This window comes from Apis florea, unplaced genomic scaffold (assembly GCF_048593485.1).
Source record: "Apis florea isolate Af1SG1 unplaced genomic scaffold, ASM4859348v1 contig_3493_pilon, whole genome shotgun sequence".
NCBI classification, from domain to species: Eukaryota; Metazoa; Arthropoda; class Insecta; order Hymenoptera; family Apidae; genus Apis; species Apis florea.
In genome coordinates, this window is record NW_028256772.1 from 3,620,861 (window position 1) to 3,644,934 (window position 24,074).

Below are 24,074 nucleotides of genomic sequence, written 5' to 3' on the forward strand. Positions count from 1 at the left end.
TTCGACAAACAATCGTCCATCATTCACGCCTTCTTCTAAAATACATAACATCGTCTCTCCCCTCTTCTTCTCGATCCCACAACAACAATCGCTGGATAAGAAAAAATATGGAATATCTCTGTAATAATAATAAATTTACAATTCCACGAAGGAACGAGCCGCTCGAAACAATCTTTCCACGACCAAAAAACCGAGTAATAGTAAATTTCTCATAAAACAGGTACACGAGGTACGATCCATTTAGCGAAATTATACGGTGCATTCGAGCGAGCACAAGAAATATTCTCCTGGAAAAATAGTCGCGGAGCTCGAATTCGAGGCGAGCGGGAATCTGGGGAGGGGAGGGAGAAAAGTCGAAAGAATGCGATGAGCAATTTTCTTGTTAATACAGCGGCGGTCGTTCGGCGAAGGCGCGTTGTTGCGCGTGGCGCGTCGCGTGCACCGCGACGTGCATTCTTCGAGGCGCACCCCGCGACAACCGCGGCACGAGACGATGAAAAATGCACGCATGACAGGATGCGACGTGTGTACGATGAACTTGTACCTGTGGCGAACTCGATTTCCCTCTCGTGCGCGTCTCACGTTGCGCCGGTGCACGCGCCGCGTTGCGGTTTCCTCCTCCTCCTCTCATCCGCTTCTTTATTACCAAATCACGCGATATCGTTCCACGATCAAAATCTTCGAATTATTCATACACACATCCCAACCTCACAAAGACACCGGTGTGTATATATATATATATATATATATATATATATTTCTCGTCCTGGTAACAATCCACCAGAGACGACGAACGAAGAAGGCAGAGTTTAACGCTGGCCTGCGTGTACCGGCATTGAATAAATTAGACACCGTCATCTTGAAGGAACGTAGAACGAATCACGGAGGCCTTATCTTCTCCCCGTTCAAGGTTCCGACTCGCTACACAGCCGCACCTACCATTATTATAAGTATTATTATTATTATTATTATTATTATTATTATTATTATTATTATTATTGTCTCGACAATCGGACTCATCTCTCTTTCTCTCTCTCTCTCTTAATAGAATGCAGCAGCAGTCTTTATCGTTCCGTCCTATCTTTCCTTTTGCTGCCTCGTTACGTTATTACCCTTATTGTTATTTCCGGCTTCGCATCGCGGCGTTCGTTTACCGCGAAAACGAAACGAAGGCGGCGAAGGCGGTGTTTCTTTTTTTTTTCTTTCTTTCTTTTAACGCGAACGAGATTTCGTTTCGTCCAAGATAAACAAGAGAGCGGTTGAATTCGTGGGGAAAAAGAGATCTGAATGCCGGATGCGGAGGAAAAAAAGCTCCTCCTCCTCCTCCGAGTTGGGGGCGGCGGCGAGGAAAGTTTTAAAGCGCGACGCGCGCGGCGTGCCCCACCTCCCTGTATATAAGCGTCCTCGCGGCAATTTTTCGACTCGAGAAGAAGCGTAGGCACCGCGAAATTCCATGGGGATGCGAGGCTCGGGGGGAGGTTTGATAGAGGATCGAGGCGCGTATCATCAAATGAGGAGAGCAGAGCGGGGGGGCCCTTCGACCCTTAAAAATTAATTTGGAAAGTCAGCCGAGTGGTGTGCAGCTCCTGGAAGCTCCGCTCGATTCTCCTCCGGTTATATATGAGAAGTCGGTCTGGAACGTCGGCGCACGGTCTCCGATCTCTCCTGTATTGCGGAAATCGCGAGTCGCGCCGCACCATGGAACGAAAACTTTTCAAATGAGCCAACTTTGCGTGTGTCTTGCGCTTTTGCCGCGTCTCGCAACCCCTTTATACTCGGAAAAACTCGCATATTAGTAAAGTTGTCGGCAGAGACGCGAGCCTCCGGTTCTAAGCCTCCCTCCCTCGGCCGAGAGACCATCTTCCGACCTCGATGGACTTTTTTCCCCTCTCCCTCCTCTCCCCAATCTCGGATGCGTTTAACCCTTTCGCTTCGTCGATTCTCTCGAGATCGTTGGAAGGAAGCGCGTCTTTTAATCCACCATCTGATCAAACCTGTTATTGTATAAATATGTATGTATGTATGATTGGTTGTCTGGTTTCTGCACTTTCGCAGAGATGAAAGAAAAAAAAGAAAAAAAATATCGTAAAGATATCTATGATTGACCGTGTGTTACTGTTATAATGATATAACTTTAGGAGGGGAAAAAAAAAGAAAAAAACGGTATCGAACACAGATCGGACAGTATTATTGCATGACAACGTTTAATAACACGACGTAAGAGCGACGAAGAAGTGATCGTATATCGTGTTATCTCGAGTCTAGATTATCATATTTGTTTCTTCGCCTCACCAGCATTACTCGATCACCGATTTAAAACATTCTCGAAAGAGTCGAAAAAAAATTGCTTTTTCCTTCGAACAAAAGGAACAATTTATTAATTTGTACACCCGATAATATGAATATAACAATGTAAAATAAGCATTTTGTTTCTTCGAAGTCGCTTAAAATTCGAACGGTATGAAAAATACGTTAAAAATATACTTATCTCTATGTTTCTAAATAAAGAAGATTTTTTAATAAATGTTCCATGCACAAATAATTTTTCTTCATTTCGAGATCAATTAGATACAAAAGTATCAATTATCTTTCTATTAACAGTTACGTAAGTCTTGTTAAGCGGTTCTACTCTTACGTGTGTGAGTCGCGTAAAAGAGAAAAAAAAAAAAAAAAAAGAGAGAGGCCCACCGCGATTCGCCACTCGCAGTCTGGGCACCGTGATTTCAATCGGCCTAACGAGATTTTCTAACGAGATCCGTTTCCTTTTGTTTCAGGCCAAGTTGTTGGAGTCATCCCACGCTTGGCTCGGAGCCTCCACATCGAGTATAGCAGGTAAGTCGTTCGTCGCATTCCACGTCTACCTAATCTGTGCTTCGCTGTCTCGGCAGCACATTTCAGGAAACGAATAACATGTGTAACACGATCGTAAGCTGCGCATCGTTCCTTCGAGATTCTTCGCTTCGAAACTTACTTACTCTCTTAACATTATTAGAGAAGATCGATTGTCCATATAACGATACTTTTCTCGCGATCGCCATTTTACTCCTCTTGCCGATATAATTTGTGTCTCTTCAGGTTAATACGAATAACAGGTTCCGCCTTTATCGGTGGAAATGTGTATATATATTATAAATAATATATATATATCGAGAAAGAAGAGGGAGGAAAGAAACGGGGCTGGAAAAATGTATAAATCGGTGAGACGACGAGGACACCAATGTCGATGGAAGAGATCGAGCCGAAGAAAAGGGAGAATTGTACGTACGAGGAATACGAAGAACTAGAGTGAAGAGAAAGAGAATGATACACGAATGAGATAGAGGCGGCACAGAGTTGTTATCTCTGATAATAAAGCGCAGAAATATGCCCGTTACTTTGATATATATTATAGAGTAATTTAGATAGAAAACCGAATGGCCACCCGTTAATGGGACCAATACGTTCACGACTCGCAGCCAATTCTCCCACTCGCGTTCTTCGTATCCCTTCGCCCTAACCGCTCGTTCGAATCTTTCCTTTTTTCTCTTTCTCTCTTTTTCTCGCAAAACGCAGCGAGGATCAAACGTCACAACTTGGTCTTCACGATGGGTTGCCCGCTTTCAACGATCGCCTTTCTCGCCCATTTCGATTCTTCCCTTTTTTTTTTCTCTTATTTATCCCGACCTAATCTCCTCGTTTATGCGCTTCTTGGGTCTTTTTTTTTTAGTAGCACCGCTCGCCATTAGTATCTTCGAGTGATTTCATCACGTTTTCAGCAGATCATATATTTCATTCATCCCGATTCTCTTCTTCTTCTTCTTCCTGGATTCGGTTAAATAAAAATCTTGCTCGCGACTTTTCATCGTTTTTCTTCTGGTTAAATAATAGCGAAACGCTTCGTTTCGCGATCTCGTCGTTTCACCGCTTTGTCGCACCGTCTCCCTTTCTTTTCCTTACCCTTTCGTTGCGCGATTGATGTTGTGCTCGCGGATCGGATAAATTCGTTGTGATCGGGGCCGACGACGAAATTCTCGAACGAAAAGAAAAGAAAAGAGGAGCGAGAAATGGTGCGCAAAGAGAGACGACAAAGGGATGGGGGTGGAGGTAAAAAAAAGATAGGGGATGGTGGTATTTCCGGTAATATCTAGGCGGCGAGAAATGTATAACGCTGTATCTCGTGTCCGTCGGCCAGCTACCTCCTCCAAGAGATCGGTCGATCTCTGGGTTGGGTGCAGCCACAGGGTATCACGAAAAAAACGAGACGAAATCCCTGACTATTTTCTAGCTGACTATTCGACCCTGCTGAAGCTGAAGGCGCCCACGTGGACGCGGCACGATCTCCAGGAGGCGATCGAGGCTGTGGTCACTCAGAAGATGCGATTCACCCAGGCGTCCACGAAATACGGGATACCGAAAGGCACATTGTACGACAACATCCTCGGAAAGACGAAGAGGATGATGGTCCTCGAGGAGGCGGGGTTGAACTCGAGCGAGGAAACGGCCGTGCTCGAGTTCTGCTGCGACATCAGCGTCAGCCCGTACAATCGTCGAACGAAAAAATCATTGAACGCGATCCTCAACTTTGTCGAAAAGTTGAGGCGAAAACGTGACCCTAATTTTGTCTTTAACGGCCTCTCTGGTTTCCGTTGGTGGTGGGCTTTCTGTAAAAAGCACTCGATAGTCTCGCTTTATTTCAACGACGAGAACGAGAACGATCAGTGACCTCTTCTCATTCTCTTTCCCCGTGTGTCATTGATTCGCCTCTTTGTAAATCTTTTTTTTTTTTTTTTTTTTCCTTCCTCTCCTCCCGCGACGATCCTTCAACTCTTCTCGTTCGGACGTTACGATTCCACGAGAGTATATGATATATTAAACAGCTTCGATTGTCGCAACGTCGTCTAAATGTTAAAATGTTTTCGAGCGACGAAGAAAGAAAGCGATTACGGGATAGCATCGCGTATTATTTCCCCTTTCGATCGATATTTTTCACATTCCACACGCGCATTCCATCCTTTGGTTCGCGAACCGAATTCTTTTTTTTTTTTTTTTTTTCTCTCTTTCTCTGCCCCGAAACGTGTCCAAAGTCGCGTGTATCATTCGCAGCGGGACCATAATCATCGTAATAAGTAGTAGCAATAATGATAATGGTAACGTTTATATTGTAGTTAAAGCAATAATAATATATTGCGCCTTATCGCGGTTAACGATTATTCCAGCGATATAAGCAAGTGCCTTTTGCTCGATGTCTTCCACTCCGTGTAGTTTAATAAATTCGATCTTTATTTTTAGTCGCCGCGACTCGAGCCTTCGTCGTCACGAATATATGGTATAGATCGATAAAAGCGTTTCAACTTTTTAATCCTACCAATCAAATGTTATAATATCGTGTATCTTATTCGAATGTGATATCGAACGTGAATCTCAAAGTGTACAATCATAATTGTTCTTCGATTTATTCCCACTCTCCACGTTTAGAGAGTCGAATATGTACATTTGAGCGGATGGATCTTGTTGTAACATTCCATTTGAAAAAGGAAAAGAGAAAAAAAAAAGAAAGAAAAGACAAAATTTCTCGAAAGCATTTCGCTTTTGCGATGTAATAATAAGATGCGATGAAGATAGAACGGAGACGGGCTGTCGTAAAAAGATTTTGGCCAGTCGGAACATACTACTACCATGGTACATATATCGTATAGGTTTTATATATTAGAATCTTTAAAAAATGATTTAAAAAAAAAAAAAAAAAAAAAAAGAAAAAAAAAGATTTCCTTCGTATTCCACGTGAAATGATACAATTTTTTTTTTTTTTTTGTGCAAGCATGCACTAAGCATAGCTTCGTAACTCTTGCAATGGAACACGTACTAATAAGAAAGCGTAATACAAAGCAAACATTTTGAATTCCGATGCGGATGGTATAGTTACACACTATGGTCCGACGGAACTTTTATAACAACTTGACATTCGCTTATAGCGCGAAGGTGTTGTGGAAGCGAGCAAGTTTGCTCGAGCACAGACTCGAGAACGTATGTGTATGTTTATATTCCGTTGAAAATCGTTCGAATTTAGTAACGATACTCTCCATTAGCTAAGGTATTTCGACGTGAATAGCGAAGTAAATTAGCTGCGTAATAAACGGTTGAATGACACCTAGCTGCTCTCTATTATATTTTTGTATGCAAAAAAAAAAAAAAAAAAAAAAAAGAAAAAGAAAAAAATCGCTAGAATATGAGAAATATGCAACTCGAGAACGTCAAAATTCTACGCTCACCGAAAACACAAACATTCACACGAAGTGGATAAAATTATAAAACACTAACATTTGAAATAAGAAAAAATATATACATATCATGATGATTGGATATTTTTTATTACTAAAAAAAAAAAAAATATATCAATTTTAGATCGGAGAATCTTTGAATTTTAATATCGTAGAAAATGAAAATTTCGAAAAAGAATAATACACGAAGGTGACGAGAAATGACGAGAATGATATTAAAAAATTAAAAAAAACCAATTTCGTTGAAATTGTACTTTTTTTTTTTTTTTTAAATTCAAAATTCGCTATAATATTTATAAATTTATATCACAAGTAATATTATTGTTTTTCTCGATTTTATCTCGTAATTTTATCCACTATAGCGTACCTCTCCGCATTCTAAAACTCCCTTTCGAAACTCTCACGAATTAAAGAAATCGCGGGTATTCCCTGAAAAACGTTTGAAACTCGTGAAACATTGCATTCGTAAGCGTTCTCCGCAATTAGCGAATAAACGACACTTTCGAGCGCTCGCGTTACACGAGAGGTACAACCTTTTAACGTTTATCGCGTAACACGGGTCAACCCCGTTGCTCGGTTGATAAATATACGATAGCCGCCCTCGCGCGTCGCGGTAATTTTCAAACTGATATTCATGCGTCGTTTCCCTTTAATTGCAACGGAGATCGCGTTAAATCGATCTCGATTACTTTTGTAATCGTGTAACCACGGGCCTATTGTCCGATCATCGTAGAATACTCCACGAACAGGACACACTTGACGAGATTCCCTACAAAAGATTTTTAAACGTAGAATTGGTGGTGGGACGCCACGTTGACAATACGTTTCGTAATGAACGTTTCGCGACCGCGGAAAAATATATATGTCAGATACGTAAAGTCTATTATTAAGATGCGAAACGAAATTTCACAATGAAATTATTGACAATTACTCTCGGGAGTATTTTTTTTTTTTTTTTTTTTTTTTGCGAATAATTTTCAACGTGAACGCAGCAGCATCGTAAAAGAAAAAAAAAAAAATAACTCTCGAGAGTATTTCGGGAAACTTTTATTAAATGACTCTTAATTGTATTTATAATCCATCCATTTCGTGACGTCAGCGCGTATGTATCGCGTTTCACGATTGGCGATGGTCATATTATTCTTATACTCTGCGAGCATCTCCGACTCGGAGATTCGGAAACGTTAATTTCTGCGTAGGAAGAACGAGATAGGAAGTTGCGTAACACAAGTTGTTTCGATAAGAAAGAACAAGCGTTTATTCGTCCGATCGTCAGTTAATCCCTCTTTGAAAACGAGAAGCCCGACGACGACTCGGATATTTCGATCGTACACGCGTGCGCGTGCACCGACGCGCACGCGCGCGTTTCTTTCCAATTAATTGTATTAATCGTCAAATTGGAGGATGCTCAATTAAACCCAATAAGTTAACTATTAAATAATCGTTGCGAATTGAGGCCAGCCGTTCGTGGCGTAGCCGGTATTCGAGTCGTATCATACTCGCGTTCGTTCGTTCGCTCGCGTTGCGCATGCGCAAGCGCAGATGCCAAACGGTTGCGCGAGACTGCGATTACCGTGTAACGTTTAAGCAAAATATTTTCTATTAACGATCGAGCTTGTTTCGTTAAGAACTTCTTTCTTTCTCTTTTCTTTCACTCTTTTTTTTTTCTTCTCTTTCTCTCTCCCTCTTTGTTTTATTCTATATAACGATTGTACGCCAACGATAATACAATCGATACGTTAACGTATACACGACACGTAGTGTTTATTTCCCGCTCCCACATATCCCCGCCGCAACTTGCCTTTCAATACTTTGTTCGCAGGTACGCTACGCCCCAACCAGCTACAAAGGAACCTAAGTACACGATACTCGCACCTTCGCTCGACTTACCTACGTCTGGTTTATTTACCCTATTTATATTGTCGTATGGCTTGTATCGATTTCGTCGAATTCGAATCGTCGTCGCTTTCGAAACGATTCGATTCGATTCAATTTGATTCTTTCAATTCATTTGCATATATTCGTTCGCGCGAATCGACGCGCGTCCGTTTACACGCTCGCGTAACACGGCGAATCAACTTTTCGATCGATCGATTCGAATCGATCGCGTGTTAACGAAACCGATGAGTCACGAATAACGAAAACGTATAATGAAATGGGGGAGAAAAAAAAAAAAAAAAAAAAGAAAAAGAAAAAAAGGAAAAAAAAAAGGAAAAAAAAAAAAGGTCGAAAAGTTGAGATGATCGTCGATGTTAATGATTCGTCGCTCCCTTTATACACGTCTTTACACGTCACGCGTAATATCTCTTCTCTCCCTTGTTCGAACTCATACGACTCGTACTAACGCTCGGCTTTTTCTGTTTTCTCTTTTCCACGGGGGGCGTAAACTAGCAGACAGCTACCAGTATCAGCTGCAATCGATGTGGCAGAAATGCTGGAACACCAATCAGAGCCTGGTCCACAATCTGCGCTTTCGTGAACGTGGCCCACTCAAATCTTGGCGACCGGAAACGATGGCGGAGGCGATCTTCAGCGTCCTGAAGGAAGGATTGTCCTTGAGCCAGGCAGCTAGGTGAATATCCAATTTTTTCAACATTTCTTTTTTCCCAATATATATATATACGCATGCATACACGTTCTTTATCGCGTTTCGTTCGCGTCTCTCTCTCTCTCCCTCCCTCCCCCTTTCCGTAATTTTGAAATCAAAGGAAACCGAATTTCTCCGCGTTAAAACGAATCGCGTCGCGCCGCTACTTAATCCGGTCGAATTACATCTGCATGAGACAGATTTCCCTCCCTTTCCGTTTAGGGAAGAAGAAAGAAGAATTGAATTATTAGATGGATATTTGCGGCGCGACGAGACAAATTAAACTAAGAAAGTTCATCGGACCACCGTGGTTGCAACCGTGGAAATTTTCAATCGATCCCCCTATTATAACGAGGGGGGAGGGGGAGGGGGAGGGGGGAAGGGGAGTAAACGATTAACGTCGCAATATTTGCGAGTGCCGTCGTTAAAATCGATCGGTTTAATCACTCGAGACAAAAGTATCACCGGGTTTTTCAGTTACCGCCAGTTATTTTTCAACGGCTAAGCGAAATTAATTCCCGCCACGTTACAGTTTGTTTTGTCGGGGCGAACAATTTGCCGTGAAAGTTTCGAGCGATTCGGTCAAAATGATTTAGTTGCGAGAATCGCGGTTACCACCACGGGCGGTAAACCATGTGTGTCGGATGTAAATGGGTTAAAACAGGGAGAAAACAATTGGCCATTGGGTGTTCGGCGTGCGGTCGACTTAAGAACTTTTACAGCTTGCTCGTAAAACGCGTATCGTACGCGCGTAATAACGCGTAGTCGTTAAAGGTTCTTTTTCCTTTGTGCGAGCGCGAGTGCGTTTCGATCGGGCAATGTTTCGCGGAACGAACTCGATAATATTTACGAGAATTTTTACGAGAATCGATTTTTTTCTTGACCCGGATTGACCAAGCAAAACGATCTGCAATCGTACCAAGCAATTTAATTCTTCCGATTGTGAGACGCTTCGTGACATTTTGTTACAGGAAATACGACATCCCTTACCCGACGTTCGTGTTGTATGCCAATCGAGTACATAATATGCTAGGTCCGAGCGCCGATGGCGGAGCTGGTAAGTTCACCTTCATTTTCGTCCCTCAGGAATTTGTCTGAAAAAAAAAAAAAAAAAAAAAGAAGAAAAAAATTAGACGAATCGTCACGTTTTATATAATATTGGATTGTGAATGGATGTGGAAATGTAAATGTCGATTTTATCAGAGCAAAATACAAATCAATTTATTATTATTATTATTATTATTATTCGCGTATATAAAATAGTTTAATCCTTTCGAGAAAACTTAAGTTCCGAATTATTTTTTATACGAATTTTTTTTTTTATTATTATAAAAGATAAGAGACAAGAGTATTTTATTAGAAGTGAAAATTTTAATCTCATTTTGGAAATTTTCTCAATTTATTACGTCTAATAGAAAAATCCGAGTCAGAAGAGTTTCAGATATTTTTAGTAAACGTTCGAAATCCTTATAATAATCCGATAAGTTGATATAAACTTTTTAAATTATCGAGTAGTTACATTTATATTTCAATCCTGTGACAAGACATTCATTTTTTTTTTCTTTTTATCGTTGTATTCATCGGTAAAAGAAAAATCCGTCTCTCGAAAGGATTAAATTATATCGATTACGAAAGTTGTTAACGTTTAACCGATACGTTCACTTTTCAAAGATATAGCAGCGATTTTTGCAGCGATATTCTGCATTTATATCCCATTTAAATTCATACATAATACGTATGAAATGCCATTGAAAACAGATATATTTTACGTGTTCAACTGTTACAACGGCTTATTGTTAGTTTACATTGATTTCTAAGTTTAGACGGGGAATAGAATATTTCATACGCGTAAAACGAATTTATTATAAATATATAATGCGTGCTACATTTGAAATTGTGTATCTTAGCAAAATCAAAAACCGACATAACTTTCCTTACCAATCCAATATGCATAAATTATACGTCGTATATAATAACATATTCTCTCGACTCAAATGCGAAATACGTTTCGAGAACGAATAATAACTCGTCGAACAAGTTATGCACACGTGATTCCTCGATTCTTCTCCGACTTGGATATATAATATACAATTTATTAATATCCACAGAAAAATTAAAATTCGACCGAAAGAAATAAAGAACAGAGAAAAAATTCGTTTCCTCTATCTCAACCAAATCGATCTGGAATCGAGTCGAAATGATATTACACGCGCTATAAATAGAAAAAAGAAAAAAAATACTAATCTCGCCCTCGTTCCTTCAGATCTTCGCCCAAAAGGTAGAGGCAGGCCGCAAAGGATTCTGTTGGGCGTTTGGCCGGACGAGCACATCCGCGGCGTGATCCGAGCCGTCGTGTTCCGCGACGGCCATTCCCCGCACATGGTGAAGGAAGAGCCAACGATGTATCCCGGTTTGGCGAATTACGCGGCCTGCAACGGTCCCGAAGGCGCTGTCAGTCCCGGAGCGGCAGCCGCGGCCGCGGTTGCCGCAGTCGCTCAAGGTAATAACGACTTCCCCTTCCTCTCCCCTGTCGAAACACAACAACAATATTAATAAAAAAAAAATTATTTTCGGTGCATCGGCGTACACAGGACTGCGGCATCAAATGTGCAGCATGGTAGCGGCGGCGCACTCGCAACAGCACGACATGATGGCGACAAATCTCTCCACGAATCTGTCCACGAGCCTCACGTCGAATCTGCAGGCAGCGATGCAGGCCAGCCAACACCACCACAATAACAGCGGGCCAATTATCGGGAGCAACAACGGCGGCAACACCGGCAACTCGCCGTTGAACCTTGGCCTAGGAAGCCCGGGAAGCGGTGGTCCACCCGAGAGCCCGATGGAGAGCCCCCTCGCCAGCCCTCTCGGCCCCCTCATGGATCCCGGCCACATACCGAGCAGCGTGGAAGTCGGGATCGGCGTGAGCGGGATGACCTACAAACCGGCACGAAGCTTCGTCAGCCCGCGGCCGGAGACCCTTTTTCAGGAGGATATCGCGGATCTCGTGAAGAGTCCGCACGGGCTCAAGGACAAGGACAAGATCCCCGTTAAGCTCGAGCCGTTGACGGACTCGCGTTGCGAATAGTAAGCAAGGCAGGCTCGAGATAGAACGAGCTAATTGTTGTTGGATCGGCGGAACAGCGTCGTCGTCATCGTCGTCGTCGTCGTCCCACTTCCATCGCGATCCTCCCAACAGATGGATTCTGCCATCGTCGCAATCGTCGACGACGCATCGCGCAGAGCCGAGTCTCCGGGGAGGCGACGCTCGGCTATACGGATTATTCGAAGGTGGAGGATTCGCACGGTGATATCGCGACCGATCGCGTCTCTTCCATTCTCGAACGATTCGTATTCGGTCGATCATTCGTCCTCGCGACGATACTGCAGTATATATACATATATATTTATATATATGTATATCTATATATATATAAATAAATAAATATATATATATATACATATATAAATATATATATATCTCGTTCGACGAGATTTACAATCAAAAATCGGGGGAGAGGGGAAATGATTGAATGAAGGGGGAATCGAGGAAGCGACGACGTTCAGGGAACGCACACTCGATGATCGATGCTCGATCCCTCGAATCCCCTCGAATTTCTCGCATACTAACGAAACCTTCCTCCCGACCGAAACACCCTCGAGCATCGATCGCGATCGCTCGACCGAGCTCCTCTCCGCTCCGCTCGCAGCCGCTCCAAGGCCGCCTATTTTAAGAGAGAACGTTCTATTCGTGGCTAATCGCTCGATTAGGAACCCGCGACATTCTTCTTTGCGAGGCATCCCTGCGCGTCAAACAAGCGGTTGGAAAAGCGAGAGAGAGAGAGCGAGAGAGGGGAAGGGGAGGGAGGGGAATTCGCGTGCTACACGGACACACGCTCACACACTCGAGATTTATATATCTTATGCATATATACCATACGTTTAATATGCCAAATGTATAGTAATTGGTGAGATCTTGTATCACGAGCCAGTATTCCCGCCGCGGTTCGAGACGCGGCTTTAATATTATCGGGGACTCGCCGATTTATTAAGAAACCACAAACGCCACGTGTGCACACGGGCGGATAAGGTGTAGTAGGCAGCGCGAGACGCTGCGAGAAAGGGTGACGACTGGTGAAATTAGGGCGTTCATAGAACGCGGGATCGATTGGTGAAACGTTGCGCTTCCGAGAAAAAAAAAAAAAAAAAAAAGAAAAAAAAAGAAGGAAAAAAAAAAGAAAATGAAGAAAAACGGAGGAAAAAAAGAATCTTACGAGAGAGCGAAAGAGATGTACAAAATTCTCTTGCGATCGTTCGTCGATTTTTATGAAACGACGACGACTGAATCTCTGCGGAATGAAGGAGAAAAAACGAAAAAGAAAGAAAGAAAAAAACCAAAAAAAAAAAAAAAAAAAAATGTTGTTTGACTAAGTGCGATCGCGTTAGCACGCAAGAAAGAACAAAAAAAAAAACCGATTGCTGTACTTTATTAAGTGTAATGATTGCCTTCCTGCCATATTTGGGGTATGCCAAGTATAAAAATTATAAGGTTTAGAGATTAGGAAACGAAGAAAAAAAAAAGAAAAAAAAATTAACGACGACTCACTACCGCGAAATTCATTGAATTTGGAACAAGAGAAAATGATCGATAAATGCGCGAGAAGATTGCCTGTAATATCGTGTGTACGAATGAGTGAAAAATTTTTTGGAAAGAAAAAAAAAAAAATCTGGATGCGTGAACGTGATGCGAAGAATGCGTGCGCGCGCGGATGAATGGATTATTTTTCGGAAAGATCGTGCTATTTTTCAAAATTTTACATATTATGCGTACGACTTTTCGCGAAAGAAGACCCTCGATCCTCGACAATCGAAGAACAATGCGAGTCGAGTAGCCGTCGAAACAAACAAACAAACCGGCCGCTTCCCTTTCGAATTCTGGCCACCGATCAGTATCGTTGGACCGATTGTTGGATTATTAATCGCGCGACATTGTCAACTCTCAATGAATTCAGCACGGAATTTCATTCGCGTCTACTCCTCGATCGTTCTTGCCACGAACCGCCGTTCAAGAGATCTCGTGCGACGTCTACGAGCGAGTTCGTATCCGGAACCTAGTCATCCTAGGAACAGAAAGAGGGGGAAGACAGTGAGAAAGAGAGAGAGAGAGAGAGAGAGAGAGAGAGAGAGATGGACAGGAAGAATGGGAAGAATGAGAGAGCGAATGGGGTAGGAGAGACAGAGAGAAAGAAGGGAGAGCGTGAGACAGAGAGAACGAAATTTTCTAAACAACAAAAAAGAAAAAAAAAACAAAGCAAATTTTTTAAAGTTGGCACACTGGTTCGAGTGACTCTTTGTAAGTATTAAAAAGTAAACAAAAAAAAAAAAAGAAAAAAAAATTCGAAGTGGCCTTCTGTAAAAGGAAAAGACCATCGCTTTTCGCTTTTGCTCGAGAGAAAAAAAAAGGAAAAAAAAAAAAAAAAGAAAGATGGGGGCGTATAGGCTATCCGTCGTGTTATACGTTGTTTAGGCAATCTTTTTAGAAAACGTTGTTCTCGCGCCACTCCCCTATGGAAGCTTTAAACGGTTTGTACGAAAGTTCCGAGAGGAATCGATTAGCAAGTTAATTATCGGCGATTAGAAAATTAAATTCGGGAAAAATCTCTAAAACGCGTTATTCTTGATACAAAAGATTTTTGGATGAAACTAAAAAAAAAAAAAAAAAAAATAAAAAAAAAATATTCGGTCGACGAGAAAAAAAAGTGCCGATCGAGCACGTTTTATTTTTTCGTGAAAATCGGAACGACACGCGAGAAAGGCGATCGATTGAGGAAAGGGAAAAAGAAAGAAAAAGAAAAAGAAAAAAAAAGAAAGAAAGAAGAATGATAGATCGCGAATTTAAAAGATTTTATTACGATTTAGGCTTAATGTGTTCAACGAGAAGGTAAATTTGAACGAAACCAGCGGCAGGGTGGAGCAAAAGAAACTCGTGAGTCAAAGCGAGGAGATGGAATTGGAAGAAGAAAGGGGGGGAAAAAAAAATATATATATATATATATATTCAAAGAGCCGCGAACGAAATTGCGAGAAAGAATTAGCGGAACGATGGAGGGGGTTAGGGAGAGAGTGTGCGAGAGAAAAGGATGGGGAATGTGAACAGGCGAGAATGTGGAAAAGATTAAAATTAATATTGTATAAAAAAAAAAGTAGCAAGTGCCTTTCAAACAAAAAAAAAAAAACAAAAAAAAACAAAAAAAAAACAAAAAAAAAATTTTACGTGTCCCATAGACCGTGATCACTTGTGTACGTGATGAAAAAATCATTCGAAATTTCGCATCACCAAATGAATCATTTCCGACAAAAGTGGAAAAGAAATAGAAGAAACAAAATGAAAGAAAGAAAGAAAGAAAGAAAGAAAGAAAGAGGGAAAAGCAAAAAAAAAAAAAAAAAAAAAAAAAATAAAGTACAGATGACAAAGATACAAAGAATTATTTGTGGGGACGTTGCGTAAAACAAAAACTATTACTACTTCTTAGTACGTATATACACATATTCTCTTCGTCTCGTCTCGAAGTGTTTAGCGACGCTGCGCGATTTCTGCGAGGATTAAACAACACGGTGTTTATAGTCGAGGATAGAATCAAAGGAGGAACTCGAATATTTTGCAAAAAGAAGAATAAATAAATAAATAAAATTGTTGGCTTTAATTTTAAACAATATCGATACCCGTTCTCGATCGATTCGAATCGGATCTGGTTGGAATAGTGGATTTTTTTTTTTTTTTTTTTTTTTTTTGTTTTTTTTTTCCATCGATTACGCAATGTGTCTACGAAACTTTTGTGTGCGTGTAGAGCGAATGTACAAAATCTACAAGCAAACCTGACAAAATTTCTGTTTTGGATCAACCCACCACCGGTAATACCCTGAATGGCATATTCTCGTAAACGTTTCTTTTTGATTCGCTTGTATGAAAGAGAGAGAGAGAGAGAGAGAGAAAGAGAGGAAGAGAGAGAGAGAGATAGAGAGAAAGAGAGAGAGAAAGAGCGAAGATGGATGGTAAATAGGGGGAGAGGAGGGGAGGGGATGAAAAGTAGAAGAAGAAAAGCGTGTAACTAAATTATCAGAGGGAACGGATATTTCGAGAATCTTTCGTTTGCGCATTTTTGATATATCTGTGAACAGATGAAGAAAAAACAAAGATACTTATATTACATACATAAGGTGTAAGTGAACAAAAAAAAAAAATGCATCTAATACGCTATTATTGATATAGGACACAAAGTAAAGTAAATATATATGAGACAAAAAAAAAAGTATATATATACATAAATTGATATATTGACGCTATAAGGTTGCTGCTGGATGCGTTTTACGTTGAAGGAAGATGATGCAGTTTTCCGTTCAAACGTCGTCGAGGACGAAACAAAAGTTCACGGGGAGAATTAAGTTAGACAAAAGTAAGGATCTTAGAGTCGAAGACAAAGTAGCTCTTAGAATTTTTATCGAGGCAACATAAGGACGGACAGGCGTGACGCTAGTATACCACTTTCGAGGAATAAACCTATCCCATTTGTCCTCGTGGCCTGTACTTTACGTTTCGCTCGCATATCGATCCGTCTCGCTCGAGTTTCCCGCTTTTCTCGATCCATCTTGCGCGTCCATCTTCTTCTTCCCGATTTCTTTGCGAATCCGAGTGGAAAAATGTAACGCGGCCCGGCTAAGATGGATCGAAGGGGTGGAAAGTCTTGCGGAAGATCTCGCGATAAAGAAATCCTCGATAGGATCACGGAGAATGGGGAGGGAGGAGGGAGAAAGAGAGGAAAACGCGTGGAAAGTTTGCGAGCGGGACGCGGCTGGCCACGAGGCAGCGAACCACTCGGCTGCAATTGCAAACAAAAAATTTTTAACATTCGTTCTAGTTCAAGAATACAGGATCTGAAATGTATTACGTGCACGCGCCGAATCTTTCCTTTATTTTCGCCTTAGCTTCGAGATGTAATGTCTTATTATAATAATGATCGACCCGACATACGCGCCACACGTATACACGAGAAGGAGAAGATGAAAAAAGAAAAAAAAAAGAAAAAAGAAAAAAAAAAGAAACATTCAAAAAGAATCCAAGCAGGCCGTAAAGAGTAAAACGATAACGAAGCGTAGTAATCCCTGTATCCGCGATTTACGACTAGTTTACAGGATGTAACACGTAACTGCGTTTAACGAAAGGACGTTACGACAGCGGAAGGAACGCGGTCGAAGGACAACGTGGAACGGCACGCGTTATTCTGCTGCAGTAACGGCTAAATATTCGAGACTAAACTATAGGTGGCATCCTAATTTACAGAAATTATTAGTCGAACAATAGAACCGCACATTTTTCAGAATCCGATTATTTAATCGTATACGCCCAGTCGTGGGGCAATATCCAACGTATGCGTCCACAAACACACACACACACACACGCCACACACACCCGACCACTTTACCTACGCATTTTGAGCGATGTCATACACATACATACATATACATACATACATATACAGATTACACGACACGTACATACTCAAGAAAATGTGAAACAAGAGGAAGTTTGAAAGAATTGAAAGGATAAGCGAATAAAGAATGCAAAGAAAAGATAAAGGGAAGAAATATATAAGAGAGATAAAATAAGTACTAGAAAAGGTAAGAGATCCGAGTGAAAAGTGTATGAAAAGAATGTAAACGAGCGAACGAAAAGAGAAATAAGGAGAGATAAAGCGATGTCGAAAGCAGAGAAACACATTCTTGGAACAAATACACTAAGGAAGAAACACACAATATGCTACGCGACAAACAAGCACAATCGCGCGTTCACTGTAAATAGAAGGATGCAACATTATTAAACGACAAAGTTCATCTTTATTAACGTAACCTGTAATATATTTATTTGTCCGGTCGTAAAGGTATTTTATGTAATTTAAGATCCGAGCCTCTGTTTCATTTGAATTTGCCGCCATAGTGCGCTAACGAGGCATTGGTCGATGTAGTAAGAGGTAGAAAGGCGTTCTGAAAGGTACGGATAAATATTTTTAAAGGCGCTTGCAAATAATGTTGAGGAGCGCAGATGGCCTCCGACCAGTGCCTCGCGAATAATTAGGAGCGAAATCGAAAAGGACCACGTAATGCGCTCTCGCGATCGAAGTTGATCGTAGCAATTTCCGACCAGTTCTTATCTCGAAATTTTAGAGAATGTCTCCGAATCGTTATTGCGGTTGTTATATACATGTTTCTATCACTTTTCAACCTCGATCGCGTGAACCTGCGAATTGTGTCTAATTGTCTTCGTTTCAGTTTCTAATCTCGATCGATTCATTCAAAATTGTCGCAGCTTACAATAGAAGACGCTCGCTGTCCAAAAAATGACGATAAACGCAAGTTTCTTTGCAGATGGCGATAGTTTATAGTTACTATTGTTTCTATTTACATTAAAAACAAAGTATTTCTTTTGAGTAGATAGTCGAATTGATTAAAACCGACACACTATACGAATAGTTGCGCGCGTGACTTTAAGAAAACGCTCGAAACGTGTGTGTACCCGTGACGAATCGCGAAGCGACGTTTGTTTCCGTTTCCTTCCGAACACCTCAAATGAGGCTTTGGAAATAGTTTACGTTAGTCACGGATGCAAGCAAAACCTGTCACCCATTACGAATTCCTCTTTTATTTATTACCGATTAGCATGTAAGATGACGTTCTACCAACATATGCTATAATTATAAATACACCTTATATATAGTAGAGTAAGCGTTACATTACCTACCTACCTACCTACCTACCTACCTACCTACCTACCTACCTACCTACCTATCTACCTACCTACCTACCTACCTACCCACCTACCTACCTATCCGTGCTTGACGGGTGAAACAAACAGATGAATCACGCAATCATATATTTAAGTTGCTATTTGGCACGTATACCTAAGTAATATACTAACATAAACAGTATGCAATAATAAATATGAGAAATTAAATACGATTTTTTTTTCACTGAATCGCACATCATACCCATCTCCTAAATTTTTATCATTCCATGCACGCGATGATTTTAAATGTTATTCTTCATAGAAACGTAGTAGCTTCTAATACTACAGAATAAACGAATTACTACTTCATAAGGATCTAAGGTAGCAAAATAAACAATGTTTTTTTCAACGATTGCGTTTCTTTGAAATACTTTTATTTATATTTTAAATGATAAATGCGAAAAATTAATTATTCAATCTTTCATGAAACGTTAGCGTTCTGTATACATACAGATGCTAGAGAATTAATGAGAAAACGAAAACGAAGAACGAAGATATGAAAAATATTATAAAATGATAAAAATTTGAACTTTTTTTTTTTTAAATGCTTCGTTTTTCTTGTCATATCTTGACTAATTTTTTGTCATATTATGTTTAAAAATATTACCTGTTATTAGAGATAAAATTATACTTTCTGATCAGTTGGTACTTTATTAATTTCTTGCTGTGTAGGAATCTGTGTAGATTGCAAGTTCGGCTGATTTTGATTATTTTGCTGTGGCACGTTAATATTTTGTGGTATTTGATTTATTTGCTGTTGTTGCAAATTTGAAACTGGATGTTCATTCTGTTGAACTGGAATTTGTTGACCTAAAGACTGGTGAGGTTGAACCAAATGAGGTTGCCCTTGATTTGCTATAGGTGCAGAGTGTAACTGTTGAACAGGATTTTGTTCTTGAGGTACTTGCACATATTGATATTGCTGATTCGGTATTTGTCTTTGGAATTGTTGTTGTTGTTGAATTTGCTGAGGATTTACAATTTGTGGCTGTTGCTGATATTGTGGATTTTGAAATTGTTGCTGATGTATAACATTTTGATTTGAATCTACTTGAGGTGGAATTAATCCAGGTGCAACTGGTGCATGTCCATATTGTGATGGAAACTGAAAAATACGAACAAAATTATTATCACAATCTATTCATATTTAATTTCGATTTTTACTATTTATATGTTAAATATAGAATGTAAATTTTGGTTTCTTTTTATTATGTTACTATTATTAATTATTAAAAAAATTTTTTAATTATATTTTATATTCGCTTTAGATAAAAATATTTTGAAAAGCTAGGATTACTTACCGGCTCGGATTGTGCCGGTATACTACCTGGGTGTGGTGGTAGCTAATAACAGCAACAAAAAGTGCACAAGCTAATTATTATCGATTACACTAAAAACACTATAAACAATGCTTCTTAAAAAAAAAAAAGATTAATGTGGATAAAAAATAATCACTAATAACACAATGCATTATTGTACCCTTTGCTATTTGTAAATTTTAAATAATGAAATAAAATACTATAATACTATTGAATAATAAAATATTACATAAATATTTTTCTAGCAATACTTTAAAGCAGTTGATACAATTCATTAATTAATTTTTTGCACAATTATTTTCTTACAAACTATATATTAGATGGATTTAAAAACTGTTATAGCTTTTAAATCAATCACTTTAAACGAACACAAATGTTTCGTAAATATCATTCACAAATTATATAAAATTTAGAAGCATTAAAATTATGCATTTTTAAGATTTTAAAGAAATTTTTCAAAAAAACTTAAAAATTAATAAAAATATGTAATAATTATTTTTAAATAAAAATAAAATGTTCGTTTAAAACATCGGGTTCAAAACGATAAGATTTTCAATAAAACGTACAATTAATTTTTTCTAGATTTATTAGTTCATTCATTTTCATTTCACAAACTAAAGGTGTACATTTAAGCACAAAAAAAATCCTAATAAAAATAAGCATGCAAAAGTATGCACAACATAATATGCATACTTTTAAAAAATATAACAAATAATCACAATAATTTTTACTACATTAATATACTCACCATTCCTTTAGCAATCATTTTTTGCATCTCTTCTTGTTTGTGTCTTTCAAAAGCTTCAAATTCTTCCTGAGTATAAATTTGTTGTTCATCCAATCCTAGCCATCCTTCATCTTGTTGAAAATCTGGTTTTTTTGTTTGTTCCAAAAATTCTTCATAACTGAAATAATGATATAAAATAATGAACATAAAATTGATGAACTTCACTAAAATATATAAAATACCTAATAAGACCATCTTTATTGAGATCAGCTTCATTGAATACATGTTCTCTCATCCTTTCCATTTCTTCGGCTCGTTTTAAAAAATCATCTTGTGGTGCTCCTTGAGCATAAAGTTTATCCAATTCTTTCAAAAATAAAGCTTTAACTTCATTTTGATCCCATACTCCATTACCATCAACATCTTGAATATTAATTATTTATAAATTATTAGATTAAATTATTAAAGATTTAAAATATCACAAAAAAAAAAATAACATTATAAAAATATAATATATGATACCATGAAAGAAAAAAAATGTTCTAGGATTAAATTCTTCATTTTCCATATGATCTTGTTTTTCCCATACTTCCTCTAATTGTTGTTTACTTCCTGGATGGTGTATCTAAAATAAAAATAAGAAAAAGTAAGACTATTGAATAAAGAAAAAATATTGAATATATTTATAATTTACAGGTTCATGTTTTTTTTGCTTTTCTTTCATTGTTTGCAATTCTTCTTCATATTTCTTTTTCTCTGCATCATTCATTTCTATAATAAAATAAAATATATGAAAAATCAATATTATCATAATTAAATTATTAATTCATTTTGTAATATTACGTTTTAATTTTTCTCTTTCTTTATATTGTTTCTCCATTTCATGCCGTTTAAATTCCTCTCGTCTCTTTCTATCAGCTTTTGCTAAATCTTTAGTAGTCTGTATAAAAAAACAATTTATTTATAGATATTTAATTAATAATAAACTTGATTTAATTACTAACAGTATATTACCTTAGCAATTAATTTCTTTAGATCTTGAATTTCAAATGTACGTGTATTAGTATGATCTAAATGTTCAGGTATTTTTAAATGGTCAACATCTAAACCATTCTTCAATTCATTTTCTTTGGTTGCAAGATGTCTTAATCTTTCTAATTCTTCTCTTTTTATCTCATCTAATCTTGTTCTAACATTACGATTTACAAACTGTAATTCTTCAGCTATTTTCCCTGTCTAAAAAGGAAATTTATAAATATATATTGTATTAAATCTATTTTTTATATATAATGCATGTAATGTCATTTTTTATTTTTAAATTACACGTATATCTGAATCCAATGCATTTTCCAATTTTGCTTGAAATTCAGGATCACTTTCTAATGCTTGAACAACTTCCATTAGGTACCTACGGTACTCCATATCTACCTATGTAAAAAAAACTTTTATTATAACTATTAATAAAATTAAATATTAGTATTATTGCAAATAATAATATACCACTTCTTCCACATCTTCAACTTCATCATTTTTATCATGATCCTTATCTTTTTTTTGATTAACAGGTGGTGCAATTGACCAATGGATTGTCACACTTATTAGAAGAAATAATAAGAAATATTGCATGTTTCTATAACAAAATATTATATATTACATATATGAAAATAATTAATAATAAAAAAAATTATTAAATTGCTAGATTGTATCTTTCGATTTATCGCGTTTGTTAAAAAAAAAAAAAGACGAATTAACATACGTAAAACACTATAACGCACAACAGCTGTTGCTTAAAAGAGAAAGTTCTGCTAATGGAGTATTTACCCGGAAAATGTACTAATTTGATTACATGTTGCAATCATGTTGCATCAAATGGAAATTAAATAATATAACAACTGACTAGACAAATTAAGTATTAAAATTATTTTAAAATACACTGTATTTACTTTATTTACACTTTTCGTAAAAAAAGAAATAATCTTCAATAAAAAAAACTCAAATATAATAATAATAATAATAATTTAAAAAAAAAATGAAGTTACTAATTTGTATTTAAAGTCAAACTAATTAAATGAAATCATATGTAAAAAAATATATTTAAGAAGAATTCTTTTCAATATCTTGTTTACCGTTATTTTTTCTTTTTCTTTTTATCTTTTTTTTTTTTAATAAAAGTACAAATATACTTATAAATTTTCACTGATCAAATATTTTTATTCTGACTTAAAAACTAATCAATGAATAATCTTTGGATTTTCTCGTACAAATAATCATAATAATATAATTATATGTGATAATATCAATTGCGAGATAAAAAAGAGAACGCGTTTTATATCATATATTTAACGTATGATATATAAAATAGAAATACCAACTATTAGAAAATCTAATGGATATAAACCAGTAAATAAGGAAAATACAGTGATATGTGGTAATAACGTTTGTTTCTAAAATAGATAATGACGTGATTTTAGTTATAGAATTGTTACTGATGCTGGAAGGATAACACACAATTTTTTCACTTGATTTAATACTATATGAACTGATTTTCGTAATGTAATCAAATGATATTAATCACAATGAAAAGTTTAAAAATACAAACAATTGGCATATGAATGAAAAATACATAAATATTAATCAATACCGGTGAGTGAATAACATTGATAATTTCACGATATTTCTTTAACTATCTGAAGACATCTGATATGTAGTATTCATATATATATAAAATAATATTACCATAGACAAAATATACAATAGACTTACCATCTAATGTATTTTGATTCCCAGTCTTAACAAATTCTTGCTTCTTTATCATTTTAGATAATGTTTCCAACATTATCGACTTTAAATAAAATACCAACCGACCAAAAAGTAACAATTTTATCTTTAATAGGTAATATTTTTAAAGGTAATATTACAAAAAATTAAATAAGATATAATAAGAAAGATGAAGAAATATATAATAAAACTACAATGTTAATACTAATTAAAAAATAAAAAAAAAATATTTATATAAATTCACAGATGATATACATGGAATAAAACACGAGTAGAATTTTTATTAACTGAAATTTTCTTCTATGGATAAAAAATATAAATTTTTTAATAACTATATCATGAACTAAGTCACAGATGAATCATAGAATAGATACGACACCCGATGTTAACGATTCAATAACAGAAAATGAAATAAAAAGCAACATCTTAGGGAATTTTGTATTTCACGTTCAGAAATACCAACCTTTTGAAGAAAAAAACTTTTGAAATGTTTCTTACGCCCTCTATAATTTACTACGACCATAGAACATACGAACACAGACAAGAAACGAAATAGAGATTTCGTACG

General features: G+C 37.5%; 2 protein-coding genes across 15 annotated transcripts in view; one reads left to right on the plus strand and one right to left on the minus strand.

Moving 5' to 3' along the window:
- Positions 1-13,486, plus strand: part of LOC100869985 (protein bric-a-brac 1) — a 168,853-nt gene extending 155,367 nt beyond the window's left edge. Inside the window, exons 2-6 of one of the 2 annotated variants that reach the window (XM_086912772.1) lie at positions 2,775-2,832; positions 8,649-8,829; positions 9,816-9,901; positions 11,108-11,344; positions 11,436-13,486. In XM_086912772.1, the coding sequence (XP_086768898.1) occupies positions 2,775-2,832; positions 8,649-8,829; positions 9,816-9,901; positions 11,108-11,344; positions 11,436-11,932 (1,059 nt within the window). In that variant the 3' untranslated portion in view covers positions 11,933-13,486. The remainder of the gene's footprint in view (positions 1-2,774; positions 2,833-8,648; positions 8,830-9,815; positions 9,902-11,107; positions 11,345-11,435) is intronic. The other variant, XM_086912773.1, reaches the window with a different exon arrangement.
- Positions 13,487-19,034: 5,548 nt separating this feature from the next.
- NUCB1 (Nucleobindin 1) lies at positions 19,035-23,494 on the minus strand. 13 transcript variants are annotated; one of them, XM_086912774.1, is made up of 12 exons: positions 23,101-23,387; positions 22,550-22,624; positions 22,229-22,358; positions 22,052-22,156; positions 21,743-21,964; positions 21,572-21,668; positions 21,423-21,499; positions 21,251-21,353; positions 20,971-21,151; positions 20,750-20,906; positions 19,984-20,025; positions 19,035-19,787 (listed from the first exon to the last, which is right to left on the minus strand). In XM_086912774.1, exons 2-12 carry the CDS (start codon positions 22,585-22,587, stop codon positions 19,308-19,310), a joined length of 1,632 nt encoding a protein of 543 aa, XP_086768900.1. In that variant the 5' UTR covers positions 22,588-22,624; positions 23,101-23,387; the 3' UTR covers positions 19,035-19,307. The 13 variants fall into 13 exon arrangements, with proteins under 13 accessions (XP_086768900.1, XP_086768901.1, XP_086768906.1 ...); XM_086912775.1 differs by lacking the exon at positions 22,550-22,624 and having other exon boundaries at positions 23,370-23,494; XM_086912780.1 differs by lacking the exon at positions 19,984-20,025 and having other exon boundaries at positions 23,190-23,417.
- Between the last annotated feature and the right edge of the window lie 580 nt (positions 23,495-24,074).

What these genes read in the sequence shown, in the direction of transcription:
- NUCB1 (XM_086912774.1), bottom strand. Translation starts at nt 22,587, where the DNA reads ATGATTGCAACATGTAATCAAATTAGTACATTTTCCGG. An exon ending in TTGAAGATGTGGAAGAAGTG is followed by an intron (nt 22,157 to 22,228) that starts GTATATTATTAT and finishes TTTTTTACATAG; the next exon opens with GTAGATATGGAGTACCGTAG. An exon ending in TAAAGAAATTAATTGCTAAG is followed by an intron (nt 21,669 to 21,742) that starts GTAATATACTGT and finishes TTTTTTATACAG; the next exon opens with ACTACTAAAGATTTAGCAAA.